Source organism: Schistocerca gregaria, chromosome 10 (genome assembly GCF_023897955.1).
Source record: "Schistocerca gregaria isolate iqSchGreg1 chromosome 10, iqSchGreg1.2, whole genome shotgun sequence".
NCBI lineage: Eukaryota > Metazoa > Arthropoda > Insecta > Orthoptera > Acrididae > Schistocerca > Schistocerca gregaria.
The window spans coordinates 214,852,295-214,873,309 of NC_064929.1; the positions used below are offsets into that span (position 1 = coordinate 214,852,295).

The 21,015-nt window shown below is 41.3% G+C and overlaps 1 protein-coding gene across 3 annotated transcripts in view; it reads left to right on the forward strand.

Moving 5' to 3' along the window:
* Positions 1 to 2,855: 2,855 nt before the first annotated feature.
* Positions 2,856 to 21,015, forward strand: part of LOC126293693 (synaptic vesicle glycoprotein 2A-like) — a 124,953-nt gene continuing 106,793 nt past the window's right edge. For 2 of the 3 annotated variants that reach the window (XR_007552343.1, XM_049986996.1), the window contains exon 1: positions 2,863 to 2,931. Coding sequence is in view for 2 of the 3 variants with exons in the window: in XM_049986996.1 (XP_049842953.1) it covers positions 2,922 to 2,931 (10 nt within the window). In the remaining variant the exon portion in view is untranslated. Of the gene's footprint in view, positions 2,932 to 21,015 lie in introns of all 3 variants that reach the window. The other variant, XM_049986995.1, reaches the window with a different exon arrangement.

A 21,015-nucleotide genomic window follows, 5' to 3' on the forward strand; every position in this document is an offset into this window, starting at 1 on the left:
AGGCACTTTAGTGAGAACTGCATATTAGTCATGTAAATGAATGTGGGACGGTGACTCCGTTGAAAACTGGCTCTGTATTTTCCTAGTGCCTTACCAGCGATGAAGTCTGCTATCGCTCTCACCTACAATGCATCCTTTATGGTCATTCCATTCCAGAGATGTGCGAACTGTTAACAGCTAGCTATTTGTACGAGTTCAGTGATTCAACTGTGAATCAGTGATTGTCTGAGTGAAAGGATGCTACGTTGTAAGTCTGCATTTGACAAACTCTTTGCATTTGCCATTATTTGCCATCATTTTGCTTTCCACATGGTAAAACTCGTCTCCCACTTTTAGTGTCCCAGTTCGCAGTCTAATTCCCTACTGCCCTCTTTCCACTTTTATTAATGTTTCTCTTACCGGTATGCATGTGATAGCTCGCGTACCGTACATAACATGTTCCAAAACGCCGCGCATAAAAACGGGATTTTCCGGTGCTAATACTTCTATTGTTACTCGCGATAAAAAGATAGAGCGAAGTATTTTTGATAGCCCTGGGGGTAGCGACCATTTGTATAACCAGCATTAGGATCGTCTTAGTGTCACTAAGGTCAAAGTACAGGATCAAAGTATGAATATTACACTCTCCCTGCTGCTTAGGCAAATGGAGCAAATCGCTTTTTTTTTTATTTGATGTGGTAACGGTGGGCTTGATGGGATTTATGGGAGCACCATTAATTAATGTTCGGTTCCTTGGAAAGCTGCACAGAAAGCGTTTCTTCACCACATTTTCGACATCACCAGAGGACCTAGACCTAGCCGAGGATTCGGAGACTGCTATGTACAGAAAATGGCTGGAAATTTTACGAACAACCTTGAAAATTTTCTTGATATCTTTATCTATTTCCAAGACGTAGAGCTTCAAAGCTGCCCCACTTGCACACGCAAAATCCGGTATGAGAAGAAATGCAAATAATAATAACCGTAACAAATTGCTTGAATTTTAACGGTATATTCTCTAGGCATTTAAGTAGAATAGCCATCTATCAGTTTTCAAAAATGTGTGTTATCGTGAAACACCCGAAAAACTTGTATGTTTTCCTAAGACCCCTATTTCTAACAACCTTGAAAATTTTCTTCTTATCTTTATTAGTTTCCGAGGTACAAAGGTTTTAAATTATCCTACTTGTACACATAAAATCCGGAGTGAAAACGTAGTTCATAAAGTGACTTAGTGAGGAGAAATATATTCTGAAGTGTCCAAAAAAATGGTTCAAATGGCTCTGAGCAGTATGGGACTTAACATCTATGGTCATCAGTCCCCTAGAACTTAGAACTACTTAAACCTAACTAACCTAAGGACATCACACAACACCCAGCCATCACGAGGCAGAGAAAATCCCTGACCCCGCCGGGAATCGAACCCGGGATCTCAAGTGTCCATCTGGAAACTGCACCTTATAATACTGAAACACATGCAGAATTGGTTTGCACGTAAAACACGATCTGAGGCGTAAGGATTAGTCTTGCGTTATTTCAGTTTCACATAAATAAATAAATATCTAAATTTTGTTGAGCAACACAGTATTGGTTACAAGCCCTGCTACAGCAAGGAACCAGCAGAAAAATGCTAGAAAAAAATGCGAATGTGTTCCTATTTATTTAAAAGGCTTTGACTGAAAAGTGGGGTACGAACTGCCTCCATCTACCTTCTTTAACACCTTTAAAAATTATCCCGAAAATTTTGGCATGCGAACACACTGGTGCCTTTTTTTTAACATGTAGCTCACCTGAAACTCGCACAATCTCTGTAAACTGTAACTCGCTCACACCTACTAGTCCATCACTGTTTCCCGGGTTCGATTCCCGGCGGGGTCAGGGATTTTCTCTGCCTCGTGATGACTGGGTGTTGTGTAATGTCCTTAGGTTAGTTAAGTTCTAGGGGATTGGTGACCATAGCTGCTAAGTCCCATAGTGCTCAGAGCCATTTGAACCATCCATCACTGTAAACCGCTCACACCCTGCACTCCTAGTTGCCGTTTTTCACTCACTCATTCAGCCCAAGTGATTGTGATTCTCTCTCTCTCTCGCACTGCCACTATCTCATTGTTTCCTTCAAACTACTGCTATCCCTTCTCGTCTCTTCTATCTGTCTCTTCCTTGTTCACATTGTCATATACTCTGTCTCTCATTGAGTCTCACCCCTTTCACTGTATCTCTTCATTCAACCTCCTCTGACAATTTTTGCTCTCTTCACCTAGCACTGTTATGTCACTGTCAGCTTTGTTCCGCCGCAACTGTGTCCTCTATTTCTCTCACACTGCCGTTGTCTCCTTCGCTCTTTCTATACCAGAATCGTTTTCCACTATCTTTTAATATTTATTTCTTTTCCGTCTCTTTGACAGTGTCACTGTCTTCTCTCTCAGCATAAAACATTGCTGATGTGTTCGCACACCAAAATGAATGTAAAATGAGGGAGCTGGTACCCCACTTGTCAGTGAGAGTCTTTTAAATAAACAGGAACCTATGCCAGAATGAGATTTTCACTCTGCAACGGAGTGTGCGCTGATATGAAACTTCCTGGCAGATCAAAACTGTGTGCCGGACCGAGACTCGAACGCGGGACCTTTGCCTTTCGCGAGCAAGTGCTCTACCAACTGAGCTCGCATAGGAGCATCTCTTTGCTGGTAACGACTTCCCAAGACAATGTCCACTAAAAATGTACTAGTGTGTGTACGTGATTTGTTGACGTCACGAAGGGCGGGCGGTGTGTTGAACGAAAGACGCGGACGTCCCGGGCAGTTCGCCGGTGATGAGCGAGGCGCGCGACTGATCGCTCCCCGCCGTGTCCTGATGACGCGGCTCCTGGTCTGCGCGCGCAACGCCGCTCCTCGCGTCGGCTGCAACAGCTCACACACAGCGGCGCAAGGCGGCGGCCGGTCATGGCTCCCGGTGAGTACCGCGCGCTTACTGTGTAGCTGTGAGCCGTCCTAAAGGCTGGTGCGCTAGCAGGCACCGCTGCGGCGTTCCTGCAGTGTTTGAGCGTCACTAATGCGACCTGCGTACACCAAAGATTTCCAGTGTCTCCGCGAACATCCGTATCTGCGACCGACCTGGCGTTTATCAAATTCTGCGTTATTTCCTATCGGTGGATACCGACGCTTTAAGAGGTATGAGCACTTGTTCATCTTGGCTACTGTGAAATGCATCTCTTCTGCTGTAAGCTCTTTGTGCAGTTACCCAAACCTACACAATGCAGTAAACAGCTGGTGACGTGTTACTCCGTTACTGAGAAACAACAGAGCGTCTACAGCTATCTGTTTGGCATTACATACGACCTGCCCTTGCGAGCCATCCCTGAAGGATAAAAAACACACACACACACACACACACACACACACACACACACACACACACACACACACTGTACATTCAATCTAGGTTTCTCTGTGACCTCCAGTTATCAACGTAGTGTACTTATTTATTTGCCAGAGAACTACAGCAATGGGTCGTTATTTTTTAAATGTATCTTCTTCTTCTTCTTCTCCCACTTCAAGGTTAGGCCTAAAGCCTGTTCAGGTCTCGCCATCTCATCCTCGATATTCCCACAGCTCTCTTGCCCCCCGATTTATAATCCGCGTTGCTAGTTCAAGAAGTCTTTGTGGTGACATAAGAAGTACGCGATCTCTTCGTTTTTCTTTGTACTGGATTGCCTTTTGCGTTATTGGCTGGAAGTCCTAATTCTTCGTTTCTAATGTCTTCCCGGCGCTTCTAGTTGCCGCAATTCTTTCTCTCTCACGGTGCAAATTTCTGCACCATATAATAAAGTAGAAATTGCCAAGACTTCATAAAATTTCAGTTGTGTTGTCCTCGTTTAACCCTTCAGTGTTCTCCTTATTGTGCCACATACAGTCTGTCAAGTATTACTTCTGTGTATTTATATCTTGTTCATACGAAATGTCACATTCTATATACTTGAAACGGAGTGCCATTTTTACTACTTTATTACTGATGACTGTTTTTGTTCGTACTCGATGACTATCTCAAATGCCATGGTTTTAGTTTCATTTGTAGCAGAGGTTTCCAAACTTATTTTCTCGTGGACTACTTTCAAAGTTTTACTGTTTTCTGTAAATCCCTACTGCTACAGTTCTACTATTTTCCCAAATACTCCTAAAAAATGTCACATGTCACGGTCGAATCCCAAACCTAAATTCGGAGTGGTAAAAATAAAAATAGCACATTTTGTTGCCTCCTGTTTATTAAAATAATAATTAAGATTATTGTCTTAATATGATTAAAAATAAACATTGATAACTTACTAATCAAAAATCGATAAAACATCAACAATCAACTCTAAAATGCAAATAAACTATTTAAGAAAGTAGTCATAATTTTAGTGAGACGGATTTACTTGAAGAATAGACAGCAAATTATCAATACTTGGCTTGAATTTTGCAAGGAATAACCTCAAATTTCCCCCTTCTGTGATATTCAATCAGCTCTTTTTTTGTTAATAGGCTGGTAACGACACAAACTTTTTTCGGCAACATATAACGAGGGGAACGCTATCAAAAATTTTCTCGAAATTTCCCACAGCCCAGGATACTTTAGGGTATTTCTGCCTGCAGCCAAAGTGTTTGATAGCCTTTTTTTTTTAATTTCACCTTCAGCTCCCCTTGGTGCTAAGTTCAAGTAGATCCTCTTGTAATACCACATTCACCACTTCCGTTTCATCAAATCTATTTACGATCCATGGTGGTACTTCCATCGCCAGAATATCCTCAAATCTGTTTTTAAAGTCATCATGCAGGGTAATTAAGTGTTGAGCATATGCCTGAATATCCTCATCAAGACATTCTGCCTGTGAAAATTCGCGCCGACTAATATTTTGCTTCAAAAAATTTCAGTTTACCAAAAAAACGCCGAAATTACACCCTTTGTTTTTATTAAATTTAGTCTGTCCCCTTGTAAGTGCAAGTCATCAGATGTTTAAGGAATTCCTAGTTTTTTCCAGCTATTGCCCCTAGCTTCTCTCTGTGAATTTTGCCAAATGCTTTTTCATAATTAACTGATAATTGGTGAGTTTCCACATCAAATTCTCGTCTCTTTCGAATTACCTGCTTCACTGCAAAAGCATCGTCTATATAGGATGTTCCTTTTCGGAAACCTGCTCGTTGCTTCATTATAATTACGTCTCAGGTATTTCATGGTCTTTCGTTTATTATTCTGCTGTAGATTTTCTAAACAATATTCAGTATAGTTATGCCCCAATAGTTAGATGTATTACTTGTTTCACCTTTCTTATATACTAAAATGACCTTTGCTACTGTTACGGTCGCAGGTTCGAATCCTGCCTCGGGCATGGATGTGTGTGATGTGTCTTGATGTATGGATATTGTAATCAAAATGCCCAACAGGCGTGTGCTATGTACGCTACTCGGTATCCTGGACGACATCATCCTACTGTTCGGACCGTTCACCCGATAGTTACGTTATTTAAGTAAACAGGAAGTGTTCAGCCACATGTGAAACGTCAACCACGACCTGCAACAAATGATGACGCCCAAGTAATTGTTTTAGCTGCTGTCGCGGCTAATCCGCACATTAGTAGCAGACAAATTGCGCGAGAATCGGGAATCTCAAAAACTTCGGTGTTCAGAACGCTACATAAACATCGACTGCACCCGTACCATATTTCTATGCACCAGGAATTGCATAGCGACGACTTTGAACATCGTTTACAGTTCTGCCGCTGGGCACAAGAGAAATTACGGGACAATGACAGATTTTTTTCACGTGTTCTATTTAGCGACGAAGCGTCAATCACCAACAACGGTAACGTAAACCGGCATAATGTGCACTATTTGGCAACGGAAAATCCACGATGGCTGCGACAAGTGGAACATCAGCGACCTTGGCGGGTTAATGTATGGTGCGGCATTATGGGAGGAAGGATACTTGGCCCCCATTTTATCGATGCAATCTAAATTGTGCAATGTATGCTGATTTCCTATGTAATGTTCTACCGATGTTACTACAAGATGTTTCACTGCATGACAGATTGGCGATGTACTTCCAACATGATGGATGTCCGGCACATAGCTGCCGTGCGGTTGAAGTGGTATTGAATAGCATATTTCATGACAGGTGGATTGGTTGTTGAATGGCCCGCACGTTCACCGGATCTGACGTCCCCGGATTTCTTTCTGTGGGGAAAATTGAAGGATATTTGCTATCGTGATCCACCGACAGCACCTGACAACATGCGTCAGCGCATTGTCAATACATGTGCGAACATTACGGAAGGCGAACTACTTCCTATTGAGAGGAATGTCGTTACACGTATTACCAAATGCACTGAGGTTGACGGACATCATTTTGAGCATTTATTATATTAATGTGGTATTTACAGGTAATCACGCAGTTACAGCACGAGTTCTCAGAAATGATAAATTCACAAAGGTACATATATCACATTGGAACAACCGAAGAAAATGTTCGAACGTACCTACCTTCTGTATTTAGTTTAAAAAACCTATCTGTTACCAACCGTTCGTCTAAAATTGTGAGCCATATGTTTGTGATTATTACAGCGCCGTCTATCACAAAGCGAAAAAATTGGTCCAACTACAAGATTCATATTTCTTCACGTACTACACGAATATGTAATAAAAATGGGGGTTCCTAGTTCAAAAAAAAAAACTCTGTTGATATCCGTTTGAACTACGGCAGCGACATCTAGCGGGCCAACCATAGCGCCTTCTGGTTTCCCCCTTCAAGCTAGACAAGTTTCGTTCTTTGCAGTTTTTTCGTTTGACGCTTATTTCGTGAGATATTTGACCCGGTCACGATCAATGGACCACCCTGTCTATACGAGTAGTGTCTATTGTGTGGGACATATCCGACAGAACACGCTCTCGTTTATGTACAAAACTGTGTGTGTTTTGAGGCAGTTTAATTCACGGAGCACAGATACCCGGACTTCATTCATCCAATATTAAAAATGAGAGAACTTAGCGTCTTCTGACCAGTTTTACAAGTAATTGGAGATCTTCATGAAAGTTTTTCTGGCTGACACATCCTCACAAACCCAATCAATCCCTTGCCGACCTGTCTGGCGTGGTAGATGGAGACAGCAAAACGAAAGCCGAAGATTTAAATTTCATATTCAAGTATTCGTTCACACAGGAGAATAGTGGAAACACACCGTTACTTCTGCATCGGCCAGATTCCCGTATGGGCGACATAGTAATAAACATCACTCACCTATCCTGCATTTATCGTGACTGACTCTTCCAGCACAAAGTCCGAAGTGGCTGGAAAAAGTGCAGGTGTCTCCAGTATATAAGAAGAATAAAAAATGGACCAATATCCTTAATTTCGGTTTGCTACAGAATCCCTTAATATATTCCCAGTTCAAATACAATAAACTTTCTTGGGACTGAGAAGCTGATGTCCACAAATCAGCATGGTTTTAGAAAGCATCGCTTGTGCTAGACTCAGCTTGCCCTTTTCTGACATGATATATTGAGAACTACGGATGAAGTGCGACAGGCAAACGCCATACTTCTAGATTTCTGGAATACGTTTGACAAGCTGCCCCATTGGAAGATGTTAACGAAAGTACGAGTATGTGGAATAAGTTTACAGATAGGTGAGTGGCTCGAAGACTTCGTAAATAATAGAACCCAGTAAGTTGTCCTCGACGGCGAGCGTTCATCAGAGACAAGGATATCGTCAGTATTGACCCAGGGAAGTGTGGTAAGACCGATGTTCTCTATACACATAAATGATAGATCCGAGGAAGACTTCGAAGCAATTCGGATGTGGGCTGTTAGATTTGTTACCGGTAGGTTCGAACAACGCGTAAGCGCTACGGAGATACTTTGGTAACTCAAATGGAAATCCCTGCAGGGCTGGCGACGTTCTTTTCGAGAAACACTGTTGAGAAAATTTAGAGAACAGGCATATGAAGCTGACTGCCGAAAGGTTCTACTGCCGTCAACATACATTGGCGTAAGGACCACGAAGATAAGATACGACAAATTAGGGTTCATGGGGGGGTGGGGGGGGGGAGGGGGCATATAGATAGTTTTCTCTCGCTCTATTTGCAGTGGGAATAGAAAAGGAAATGATTAGTCGCGGTACTGGTAACACTCCGCCACGCACCGTACGGTGGCCTTCGGAGTATGTATGTAGACGTGGATGAAAGGAAGAAACTTTATCGCTTACTACATTTCTGCTCTTCAAGCAGTGAAACTTCAGTATCAGGCATGGAGTTTTAATTTATTACTTCGGAAGTACAGATGTTGTGCTGAACTGCGAAAAAATATATATTTTGTTGCGTAATTTATTAGATTGATTCTTTAAGAATATCGTAAGTTTCATAATCGAATTCTGGCTAGAAATATGTTTTAAAAAGTTTATTTGGGGCTCTGCGTCTAACACGCCCCCTTTTTCTCTTCTCTGATTCACACCTCTACGCTAGAATTTATTTGTGAGTTAATTTTTTCGCTCACACAATCGAAACGGACTGCAGATGAGTCTAGAAGGCTATGAGGAAGATTATCTTTGCTCGTTCCTTTGTTTACAACGTGCTTTTTTTTAAAAAAAGCATAAGTAGTGATACAAGCTAATTTAAGTTTTCAATTTTGTACATATCAACCTGTTTGTCGAAATGGGTCGTAACAGCGGACGCATATTCGAAAATGTGAGAAACGTCGAATTTCATGTGTAAAAGGTACAGGAAATTTAAATAACACTGTTGCAGATGCTGCTCCTAAGTGTGAAGAACAGTTTTCAACAAAGTCACTGAGTTCATCGAAGAAGAAAATTAGTGAAGGAATTGATATTGTTTTTACAGTGCCAAAGACGAGTTTTCAAGTGCATTTAGGTTAACTGACTTAGAAATAGTTGCCCATATGATTCATGTTTCATGTGCATGTGGTGATCGTGAGTCATAGGGCGATAGACTGTATGACAGTGACAGAATTCGGAAATTTTTAAATTTGATGTTCAGTTCAATACTTCTGCTTTCCATGGCAAGATGTATGTGACGAATACAAGATTGTGTTACGCTACGAGATGCTTAGGTGTAGGTGGAGAAGACAAATTTGATCTGTGGCTTTAAGAGCATGCCTGCAACAGTGACTAGATTTAGTGATAACAAGAGAACACTCCTCAATGCAACGAGGACTTTAAAGCAGCTGTTGAGGTAGCTGTATATATTAACAATGAAGGGCAAGGTGGACACTGTAAAGTGAAGAAAGATCTGTGGGTCTCTTGTGATGGAACGCTGTATGATGTGCCATTAGTGTGGATACTGGGAAATTTTAAGACTTCCAAGTAATGGGCAAATATTGTTCTCAATTTGACAAAAGAAAGAACAATGATGGCAGTGAAGAAGAAAGGCGGCAGCATGAACACAAGAAAGTCTGCAGGAAGAATGATCAGGGGACAAGTGGAGGGATGGAAGAAGCTGGGATGAAACTAATATTCCAAAGTTCAGTTGAACAATATGGTATTGGGTCCATGAACTATCTAGGTGATGGAGATTCCAGTGCTAAGAGAGCAATCCTTCTGGATCACAAACTAAAATTGAAAAACTGGAATGTGTGGGGCATGCTCAAAAGCGAATGGGAGGTATTTTCAGTTTGAAGAAAGAAATGAAAGGCAAGAAATCGAAGCTGGAAAGCCACTGGGTGGTGCTAACAGACTGACAGACAAGGAGATTCACTCTTTACAAATATATTGTGGAAAAACTGTGAAGGGTAACTTACATAGTGCGAAAACAATGCAGCAAGCCGTATGTGCAATACTCTTTCACAAACTCCACAGATGATAATCCTCAACATACCCATTGCCACATATCGTGGTGCAAATATCTTCAGGCAGAAACCAGTGGAAAGTCATACACCCACAAACATAGTTGGCCATTTGCTGTTCTAGATGATATAAAACCAACTTCAAAGTACCTAGCCAATCCTGAACTGCTGAACAAATGTGTATGTGGGAAAACACAGAATACAAATGAGAGCTACAATCACCTTATATAGGTGCATTGTCCTGAAACAGTATTTGTGTTCTGAATCATTGTGAAGACAGTTGTGTGTGTTGCCTGCACTGAAAATACAAGCATCGATGAAGCGTGACTGGACAAATCTCATGCAGCAGAAGAAAAAGTGCAAATGTTGGCTAGGCAAAGGAGGCATGGGAAGAGATTACTCCAGGAAGACTGAGAAGAGAATAAAGATTAAGGATATGGACAGCATTAATCACTAGAGGTGTAGCAATATTACCAAAAATTGAAAGCAAAACTTTAAATGTGAACTGCCCTAAATAGACTTCTTTTAGCTAGTGTACCTTTTCTCGTGATCTATAAAAGATAACGTGAAATTTGGCATAGTTCTTAAGAATTGTTCAATAAGCCTGTGCGGCACTTTTTCCGTTATCGTTTCTCTGAGAACAGTTCTCCTCTTAAATTTGAAATAAACAGAGCAGTCCCAGGTAACACATAACTGAAAAATTAATTTCAAAGCAACTATATCCTTAAACAAAAACCTGTTCGACGCGTTTTATGCCTATTATGCAGATGTAAACTGTGAAATTACAGTTTTGTTGCTTGATTAGTTTACGATAAAAGGTAAATTATAGAAACAATGGTAACTGAAAATTCAAATCCTTATAAAATGAATGTCGATGCGGATTCTGAAACAAAGTTTCACAGAAGATCAAGCATTATGTTGTACATAATAGTCTCCAGTTTTAGTATTTTAGCTGTAATATTTATGGAGATTTATACGTGTAAGTGCAAGAATGAATTTTTAAGTTCGCAACACACTGTGCAGGCAGTATCACTGAACGTACCTGCACTGCTATCCCACTAAGACACAGTTTAGGAAATGTGAGGTCATGAACATTTACATGCATGAATAACAAGATTATTCCTAAAACGGAGCGTAAATTTTCCAGTCTATGCTCATTCAGCATTTCATAGTGGGAGCAGTTAGCGACTTCCAGAAATCTTAAAGAATAATGACGAACCTTTTCTTAACTACTTCTCGTTTACATGCTAACCGCTAAATACTTAACACATTAACTCATATGCAATCGGATCTTTGAAGCCGTTTTACACACGGGAAGGCTAAGTTTTGAAGAATCGGGGTTTCCTGTTTCCGAAATAATTGAGTAGTAACTGTTCTGTCTTCGCGCCATTACGTAACACCAAAAATCAGCAGTGCAACGACCGCGGTTATGATACAGAAACAGGGAACGACAGAAGCGTGACACTGAACTTCGAATAGCAGAAATATGATGCGGAAATCCGTACTATAGCTTTTCTAAATAAGAGTACTAGGTGATATTGTTTTTCATTTATACTTGACTGGTGTGTCTAGTAATCTGCTGGTGGAGTGTGTGTATTTGCAAAACCTAATATTGCAATTTCGACAGTGTGACATACTCTGAATTGAACGTAGATATGTTTCTCGTATTATGTTTAATTTTTCGTGTTATCCGTAATCTTGCCGGCGGCGATGGCCGTGCGGTTCTAGGCACTGCAGTCCGGAACCGCGGGACCGCTACAGTCGCAGGTTCTAATCCTGCCTCGGGCATGGATGTGTGTGATGTCCTTAGGTTAGTTAGGTTTAAGAGTTCTAAGTTCAAGGGGACTGATGACCTAAGATGTTAAGTCCCATAGTGCTCAGAGCCATTTGAACCGTAATCTTGGCTATGGTAAATATTCCATATTTCGTTTTGATTCGTGTGAAATATAAACTGGTTTCGTCACATAGTATTCCGTGGACTCCTGTCTATTTGGTGCCGCTGACGAATCTGCGTGTGAACCGCTGGATTTCAATGCAGAGTAAGTATATTGCTCGTATTATACAGTATTTTTGTTACCATCAGTTTTTGGTACTCTCGATGTAATGGAGGCTACTGAAATTATCGTCGACTTCTGTTCTACATGACTACTCTGCAATTCAAATTTAAGTGCTTGGCAGAGGGTTCATCGAACCACAACCATACTATCTCTCTACTATTCCACTCCCGAACAGCGAGCGGGAAAAACGAACACCTAAACCTTTCTGTTAGAGCTGTGATTTCTCTTATTTTATTTTGATGATCATTCCTACCTATGTACGTTGGGCTCAACAAAATATTTTCGTATTCGGAAGAGAAAGTTGGTGACTGAAATTTCGTAAAAAGGTCTCGCCGCGACGAAAAACGTCTATGCTGTAATGACTTCCATCCCAACTCATGTATCTTATCTGCCACACTCTCTCCCCTGTAACGTGATAATACAAAATGAGCTGCCCTTTTTGCACCCTTTCGATGTCCTCCGTCAATCCCACCTGGTAAGGGTCCCACACCGCGCAGCAATATTCTAACAGAGGACGAACGAGTGTAGTGTAAGCTGTCTCTTTAGTGGACTTGTTGCATCTTCTAAGTGTCCTGCCAATGAAACGCAACCTTTGGCTCGCCTTCCCCACAATATTATCTATGTGGTCCTTCCAACTGAAGTTGTTCGTAATTTTAACACCCAGATACTTAGTTGAATTGACAGCCTTGAGAATTGTACTATTTATCGAGTAATCGAATTCCAACGGATTTCTTTTGGAACTCATGTGGATCATCTCACACTTTTCGTTATTTAGCGTCAACTGCCACCTGACACACCATACAGCAATCTTTTCTAAATCGCTTTGCAACTGATACTGGTCTTCGGATGACCTTACTAGACGGTAAATTACAGCATCATCTGCGAACAATCCAAGAGAACTGCTCAGATTGTCACCCAAGTCATTTATATAGATCAGGAACAGCAGAGGTCCCAGGACGCTTCCCTGGGGAACACCTGATATCACTTCAGTTTTACTCGATGATTTGCCGTCTATTACTACGAACTGCGACCTTCCTGACAGGAAATCACGAATCCAGTCGCACAACTGAGACGATACCCCATAGCTCCGCAGCTTGATTAGAAGTCGCTTGTGAGGAACGGTGTCAAAAGCTTTCCGGAAATCTAGAAATACGGAATCAACTTGAGATCCCCTGTCGATAGCGGCCATTACTTCGTGCGAATAAAGAGCTAGCTGCGTAGCACAAGAGCGATGTTTTCTGAAGCCATGCTGATTACGTGTCAATAGATCGTTCCCTTCGAGGTGATTCATAATGTTTGAATACAGTATATGCTCCAAAACCCTACTGCAGACCGACGTCAATGATATAGGTCTGTAGTTAAATGGATTACTCCTACTACCCTTCTTGAACACTGGTGCGACCTGCGCAATTTTCCAATCTGTAGGCACAGATCTATCGGTGAGCGAGCGGTTGTATATGAATGCTAAGTAGGGAGCTATAGTATCAGCATAATCTGAAATGAACCTAATCGGTATACAATTTGGACCTGAAGACTTGCCCGTATCAAGCGATTTGAGTTGCTTCGCAACCCCTAGGGTATCTACTTCTAAGAAACTCATGCTAGCAGATGTTCGTGTTTCAAATTCTGGAATATTCCATTCGTCTTCCCTGGTGAAGGAATTTCGGAAAACTGCGTTCAATAACTCCACTTTAGCGGCACAGTTGTCGGTAACAGTACCATCGGCACTGCGCAGCGAAGGTATTGACTGCGTCTTGCCGCTTGTGTACTTTACATACGATCAGAATTTCTTCGGATTTTCTACCAAATTTCGAGACAATGTTTCGTTGTGGAACCTATTAAAGGCATCTCGCATCGAAGTCCGTGCCAAATTTCGCGCGTCTGTAAGTTTTAGCCCATCTTCGGGATTTCGCGTTCTTCTGAACTTCGCATTCTTTTTCCGTTGTCTCTGCAACAGCGTTCGGACCTTTTTTGTGTACCACGGGGGATCCGTTCCATCTCTTACCAATTTATGAGGTATGAATCTCTCAATTGCTGTTGCTACTATATCTTTGAATTTGAGCCACATCTCGTCTACATTCGCATAGTCAGTTCGGAAGGAATGGAAATTGTCTTTTAGGAAGGCTTCTAGTGGCACTTTATCCGCTTTTTTAAATAAAATTATTTTGCGTTTGTTTCTGATGGATTTGGAAGAAATGGTATTGAGCCTAGCTACAACGACCTTGTGATCACTAATCCCTGTATCAGTCATGATGCTCTCTATCAGCTCTGGATTGTTTGTGGCTAAGAGGTCAAGTGTGTTTTCGCAACCATTTACAATTCGCGTGGGTTCGTGGACTAACTGCTCGAAATAATTTTCGGAGAAAGCATTTAGGACAATTTCGGAAGACGTTTTCTGCCTACCACCGGTTTTGAACAAGTATTTTTGCCAACATACCGAGGGTAGGTTGAAGTCCCCACCAACTATAACCGTATGAGTGGGGTATTTATTTATTACGAGACTCAAACTTTCTCTGAACTGTTCCGCAACTGTATCGTCGGAGTCGGGGGGTCGGTAGAAGGAGCCAATTATTAACTTAATTCGGCTGTTAAGTATAACCTCCACCCATACCAATTCGCACGGAGTATCTACTTCGACTTCACTACAAGATAAACCACTACTGACAGACACAAACACTCCACCACCAATTCTGCCTAATCTATCTTTCCTGAACACCGTCTGAGACTTCGTAAAAATTTCTGCAGAACTTATTTCAGGCTTTAGCCAGCTTTCTGTACCTATAACGATATCAGCTTCTGTGCTTTCTATTAGCGCTTGAAGCTCAGGGACTTTTCCAGCGCAACTACAACAATTTACAACTATAATTCCGACTGTTCCTTGATCCAAGCACGTCCTGTAACTGCCATGCACCCTTTGACATTGCAGCCCACCCCGTACTTTCCCGAGGCCTTCTAACCTAAAAAACCACCCAGTCCACGCCACACAGCCTCCGCTACTCGTGTAGCCGCCAGTTGAGTGTAGTGAACTCCTGACCTATTCAGTGGAACCCGAAACCCCACCACCCTATGGCGCAAGTCTAGGAATGTACTGTTTGTAGTACCTGTTAACAACGTGTGAAAACATGTGCGTAACTACCGTCGCATTTTTAGCAATTGCAAAGAACAATGCTCTAGACTCAGTGACTACAAAACATAGGGCCTACTCATCTACATCAACATCTATATTCTGCAAGACATGGTGAACTGCATGGAAGTCAGTGGCAAAGTGTAACACCATTCAGAGCAGAATTACGTACTCATTCCGTCGCAAGATGTAATAAAGTTGAATACCAGTACTGTTAAAATCTGCCAACATGGATTTTTCCATTAAATGCGACGAAGTATGTGAAACGGACGCTAACAAAAATAACCTAGATTACGAGCAACGTACTTACAATGCATTTAAATCGAGCACAGATTCGTAAGCAATAAGAATGGGGACAAAATGAAGGGAGTTTTCACTACGTCACAAACTTGAAGCTGACATCCGCAATCTTATGTAATCCAAAACATTATCTTAACATTTATACCCCCTTGGTTCTCCGCAGTGATTCTTACCGGCGATTTCACTATGACACATCCGCGCCCTGGTTTGGCCGTTTGGGATATGTGTCGGTCGGATCCCAAACAGAATCTGGTGCTTAGTTTGTGTTGAAACAGTTGTTTCATAAAAAAAAAGGCCAGCTTACGTCGTTTAGGGATGCACTGATCGATCCGACTACATGTCATTCATAAGTGAATCCGTTCAAGCGATACTTTCGTTTGTACACGTGAATTACGGCTACCCTTTTATTCATTCCTGTATTTTCGTTGCCATCCTAATCGCAAACGCTCACCTATCAGAGCCACACTGCATCAACGGTCTCGACCCCGCGCAACACACGGCTACGTGACCGCGCTAATTGTTAGCGCTGTATCCCGTGCCCTGAATTTCTACCGCCGATAATTATCCATTGTTTTCATTTTCTTCCTATTCACAAAAGATTCCGGCTAGAGCTGTCGGTTGCCTCCTATCTGAAGAGGGCTTTGGCGGGAAACTTTGTGAACACAATCTTCGTCGTGCCTGGCTGCTGCTCACGTGCATTCTATTCGTTCGTTTCGTCATTCGACTCGACTGAATCGAGTTATCGAGTAGTTGTACTTTCCTATGTAGCACGCGCGTCCGCGTCATCGTATTTTATACGTTTCTGTCTGGCACATACATAGCTAACACACACCTACGAGAAAAGTCGCGAATATTGTACTGTTTCCTTGTACAGAGAACCTCCGATACGTAGCGTTATAAATACGGACTATTCGCTGAGAAGGAAGTTAGTTTACATTCAGAAGCAGAACTATTAAAGCTGAAGAATGAGTAAGTAAAAAGTCCTAGTTGTTGTAAGTGCAAGTGTGAAGCCAAGAGTGAGAGTGATCAGTTGATTGTGAAGTATTAATAACGGTAATTCATGGTATTGTCTCAGTGAAAATATTGTTACGAGACTCGTTACAATTTTTTTTATTAATAACATAACAATAGTTTCCCATACCTAATTCGTAATACAAGTTAGGTATGGGAAACTATTGATGCGTGTACCTCCGGTAACACGGTGTTGGAGTCCAAACGGCTGCCAAAGGACATATTCGCCTTCTATAACTGCGAGTTTATCATCACTCTGTTTACACTGAGTGACGACATGAGCATAAGATATCCAGTCAGCAAAATCTTACAAGACCCTAGCTTGGACGTCGCGATGCAAAAGCAAAATTAGATTCGACGACAGCTAATGCTGATAGCCGCTTTGCTCATATTGTTGAAGAGGCGAAGGCAGTTATGGATGAATTAGACGTAGAGATGAGTCTTCCTTGTCTTACAGGCGGACAAAGACACAGGGAAAACTGCGATCATAATGATGCTGTGACATGGAAAAGAACTGTTTTTATTCAAACACTGGATCATGTTACGACTGACATGAGAGAACGTTCTGCTGAAGAAAAAAATTTATCGTATAAAATTCAACATACTTTTGCCCTCACAACTACTGGAACATGACGGTAATGATCTGGCACAAACTGAATCAGGGCTTAATTGAACTACCGTTCTTCGAAGAAGAATCACTCTTTGTGATTAAAAAGAGACTAATGGGAGATATTCTTCAATACAAACGAACGAGCATAAACGCCCTTCATGATCGTGACTGTTATACAACCGTTGTCTGTCCTGGGTCTGACCATCCTACTTTGTACGTGCTGTACAAAATATTTGCTTGTCTACCTGCATCTCTTGCTACAGTAGAAAGAAGTTTTTCAACATTGCGGCGTACAAATAGATGGCTGAGGCCGATAATGAAGGAGGGTCTACTTAATTTCTTAGCTCTGTCGAACACTCACATTGACATTGATTGTCCTATTGACGATGTTATTACCCAGTTTTCCAGGAAGAGTAGGCGCATAGAATTCACCATTTAAGGAAGATAACCACAATTGTAACTTTTTATATCAGAAAATGGCATTGTCTTGTACATGTGTATAATCAGTCTAAATAAAACTTTCTTAAACTTTGCACGTTTCTTGATTATATCTTATTACGGTAAAAGTAAAGGTAGCTCAAGATATCTTTAGCGCCACTGCTTCAAAGTATAGTTATTCCCTCATGAAATTTGTTGTAAATAACCCACAGCACTTCAACAGGAACAACGATGTTCGTAATTACAATACGAGAAGAAAAAAACAGACATTAATTACGCCACATTAAATTTGTAGCACAGACAAGGGTTCACAATGCTGCACGAAATGTTTTGATCACTTATCTAGTGATATAAAATGCCTGACAGATAGCAAACTAAAATTTGAAACTAAACTGAAAACGTTTCTCTTTTACAACTCCTATTCCGCAGAAGACTATTATTGCAATGTATAGATGATGAGGGGTAGGAATTACTAACATCCGTCTTTAGTTAAAAAACAAAAATCTTAACGATCAACATGTTGGCATATTAAAAAAATTCGAATATAAAATGGTTCGTTCGACATCGTCATTATTTACCGTGCAAATGATACAATGATACATGGAACAAAAAACAAACTAACAAGTAACTAGCTTACAAACTAGCTATTGGCATACCTGAAAGAATGGTATAGACATGTACTCTGAAAAGCTCAAAACGAAATTCAAAAGTAAAGTAGATGATCGAAGTAGAAGCACATTCTAATGGTGATATGTTCGGTTATTCCTGGAAAATTGACGATCTTACTGGCGAGAAATATTCCGGAAAAATAAACAGGCTACTGTGGTGAAGGTAGGTCTACATATTCCACAGATTGGGTTATCATTAGTTGAAAAATGACATGCATGTAAAAGCAAAATATCTACTTTACGGGGCCTAAGCGTTTGACTCCATTTCCTTAATGACATTTACAGTAACGCACACTGCTGGAACATGGTTAAAAATTATATCGCTTTTCACCCTGTATATTGCTTTTATTGGTCACCTTGAATGACCTATTATAGGTAAGATTTCGAAGTGAGAAGATGTGTGAACTACAGTGGAACTAGTGCGCTGACATAATTAAAAAAGAACTATTCCGCATGGAGTTGCACCTCTATGTTGTTCTGTTTCTGTGACATTTCAACAATGTTTCAATTCATTGACGTGCACAAGACAAGACAGCACGCCTTACACCTCCCGTTACTGCACACGTTTAAGGCCTATCAAAGAATATACAGGAAAGTTTTTCACAAACGTGAAAATTAAAAATGTTGTGCATAGGAGTTGAAAGCTGCAAATTTAACGTACAAGATGCAGTACCAGTTTCATTTGCTATCGACACAAATACAGTAAAAGTAGAATTAAATTTATTACTAAAGCGTACTTTGCACATGACTTCCTCCTCTTCTTGGTTATTCGAAGTGTACCAACAAAAAAGTTACCTTAACGAGGCCAAATGTGCCACATTACTGGTGCAAATACACATTTAAGAACAGAAAAACGTTCGTAATATCCTTCCTGACACTATGTCATTCCTGTAAGCACTGTAATTTTTAGTATTTAAAACAGTTGTTGCGCGTACAAGACAGAAACAATGAACAAGAAGCATTTGTAATCAGTAGTGTGCTAATATTTTGGTCTATTTAAGATAGTGGCAGGCCCCGCCTACTCCTGCTTCAAAACAACGTATAGCATGCGTCTCCCTTTTTTTCTTTTTGCCTCCATGGCAATAACAGATTCACGTAAGTCCGCAGACCACTGCGCAACGAAAGCAGCTTTTGTGTTATAAGACACAAAAATAAATTTGAATCATTTACCCCAACCAATATTACGGATGCGAGTAACATACTTACAACGAAATTCAATGAGTGCAATGCATACGACAAGTCGTAATCGGGAGCACACTGTGATGAAAGCAACGGAACGAAAACAATCATGGAAGCCTTCAAGGAAGGAAGATGGAGTGACAAACTTGCACAGCTCTACGTGCCTTGGCAGCGAGCCAATGGCGTGCTACCAGAAGTCCCACCCCCTTTCGCGTCACGGTTGGGAAGGCGTTGCTACTGCTGTCGCGGAGTTCGGTTGTCTTCGGTACTGTTCGATGTTCTCCGGCAATTGTCGTGTAGTGACGAACGCAGCCGATCAACTGCTGCAACTAATGAATGTATTCGTAGCCAGGCACGCGCCCCATTCGAATGAACCGCGGCCTTCAGACACAAACAGCGAACTTCGAGCGGCTTCGGCAAACATCGGGTGGCACTCGGCCTGTCGGGTGCCTGACTAGCTAGCGCGGGGGTGCAAAACGCTATTTTAACTTATTTGAAATACTCCGTGATTATAAAAAGAACTATTTGGGCATATCGGTTTGTAGTCCTCGCAACAAGCAAAGCACTGTACAAGCGAGGAGTTTCGAACACGGGAAGTTTCACCACTTGCTTGAATTACAACTGACAATGAATAACATGCGGACCGAAAAGCACGAATTCAAACTATGTTTGCTTCTGCCACAATTGTCCGCCTTAGCCGTGGAACTCAATTTGCGTAGAAACGAGTTACTTGTCCTTATCAACGAAATTCTGAAACATTTCTTAAAATGTTCTTTGATCGCGAAAGATAACACTTAGACACTAAAACAGGAGAAAACTGGCTTTTGCAAAATCATTCAGACTGTGTAATCACGCTTAATATGTTATCTAAGAGGTTGCACGAGTTAAGAGAACGGATCTAGATATACCAATAAAGAACAAAGATAAGGCAAGGCACAATTTGTAACACCAACATCAAACCAAAACTCCCTCATATCCATTCTGAAAATGCAAAAAAATTCGAAGATATAATTATGTTGCACAGAATAATAACGTCGGCACGCCGCCTTTGTTATAACTACAAACACATTACTTTGCTCGTTAAATTTTTACGAAAATGTGACATTTCAGGTTATACAACGGGTCTTGAATGTTTGCATGTGAAAGTTAGCAAGTTATATTTATTTGCCGTTGTTAATGTAAGCAAACAGATAAACTGCTACAAATTTTTCGTTGGTGTTCGCCATTCATGCGATCGAAACGGAAGACAATATAAAATGTCGTAGATTGGCGCAAATACTCGGATACTTCGGGAATCGCATTAGCTACCGAAAGCAATTTCTAGTGTAGTATGTTCCAGGAAAGCTTACCTTTCGTTGGGAGGTGTCTACGCCAGTGAAGCAGCGACAGGACAGCAGAAGCAAAGAACAAGGACCCGACTACGAATCTTCGAACCGCACACACCGAACACAAACCGTTAACTGAGGCGCCCCGGAAACGTGATTCGGGTCGTGACGTCACAGTTGCTGCCTGAATGAAACACTCGCAACGACTGCACTCAACCATTACAGCGCTGCCCTATTGTGACATGTTTATGTTAAAATCATTGTGTTTACGTTCAACGAGATCCCGACTGGTTTTACACGGAAACAAAAACGGGGGTATGCTTTGGCCGTTTTAGAAGTATCAAGGGCAAAAACGCCGATAGAAAGCTATGGGCAAAGAAGTGGCTGCCACAAGGAAAGAAATCCACCCACGTTCTGTTACTTAAGCGTCTGGGAGCCGATGTTTGACTTGATTATCTTACAATCGATGAATCACTCATTTCGGAGCTGCTGAACAT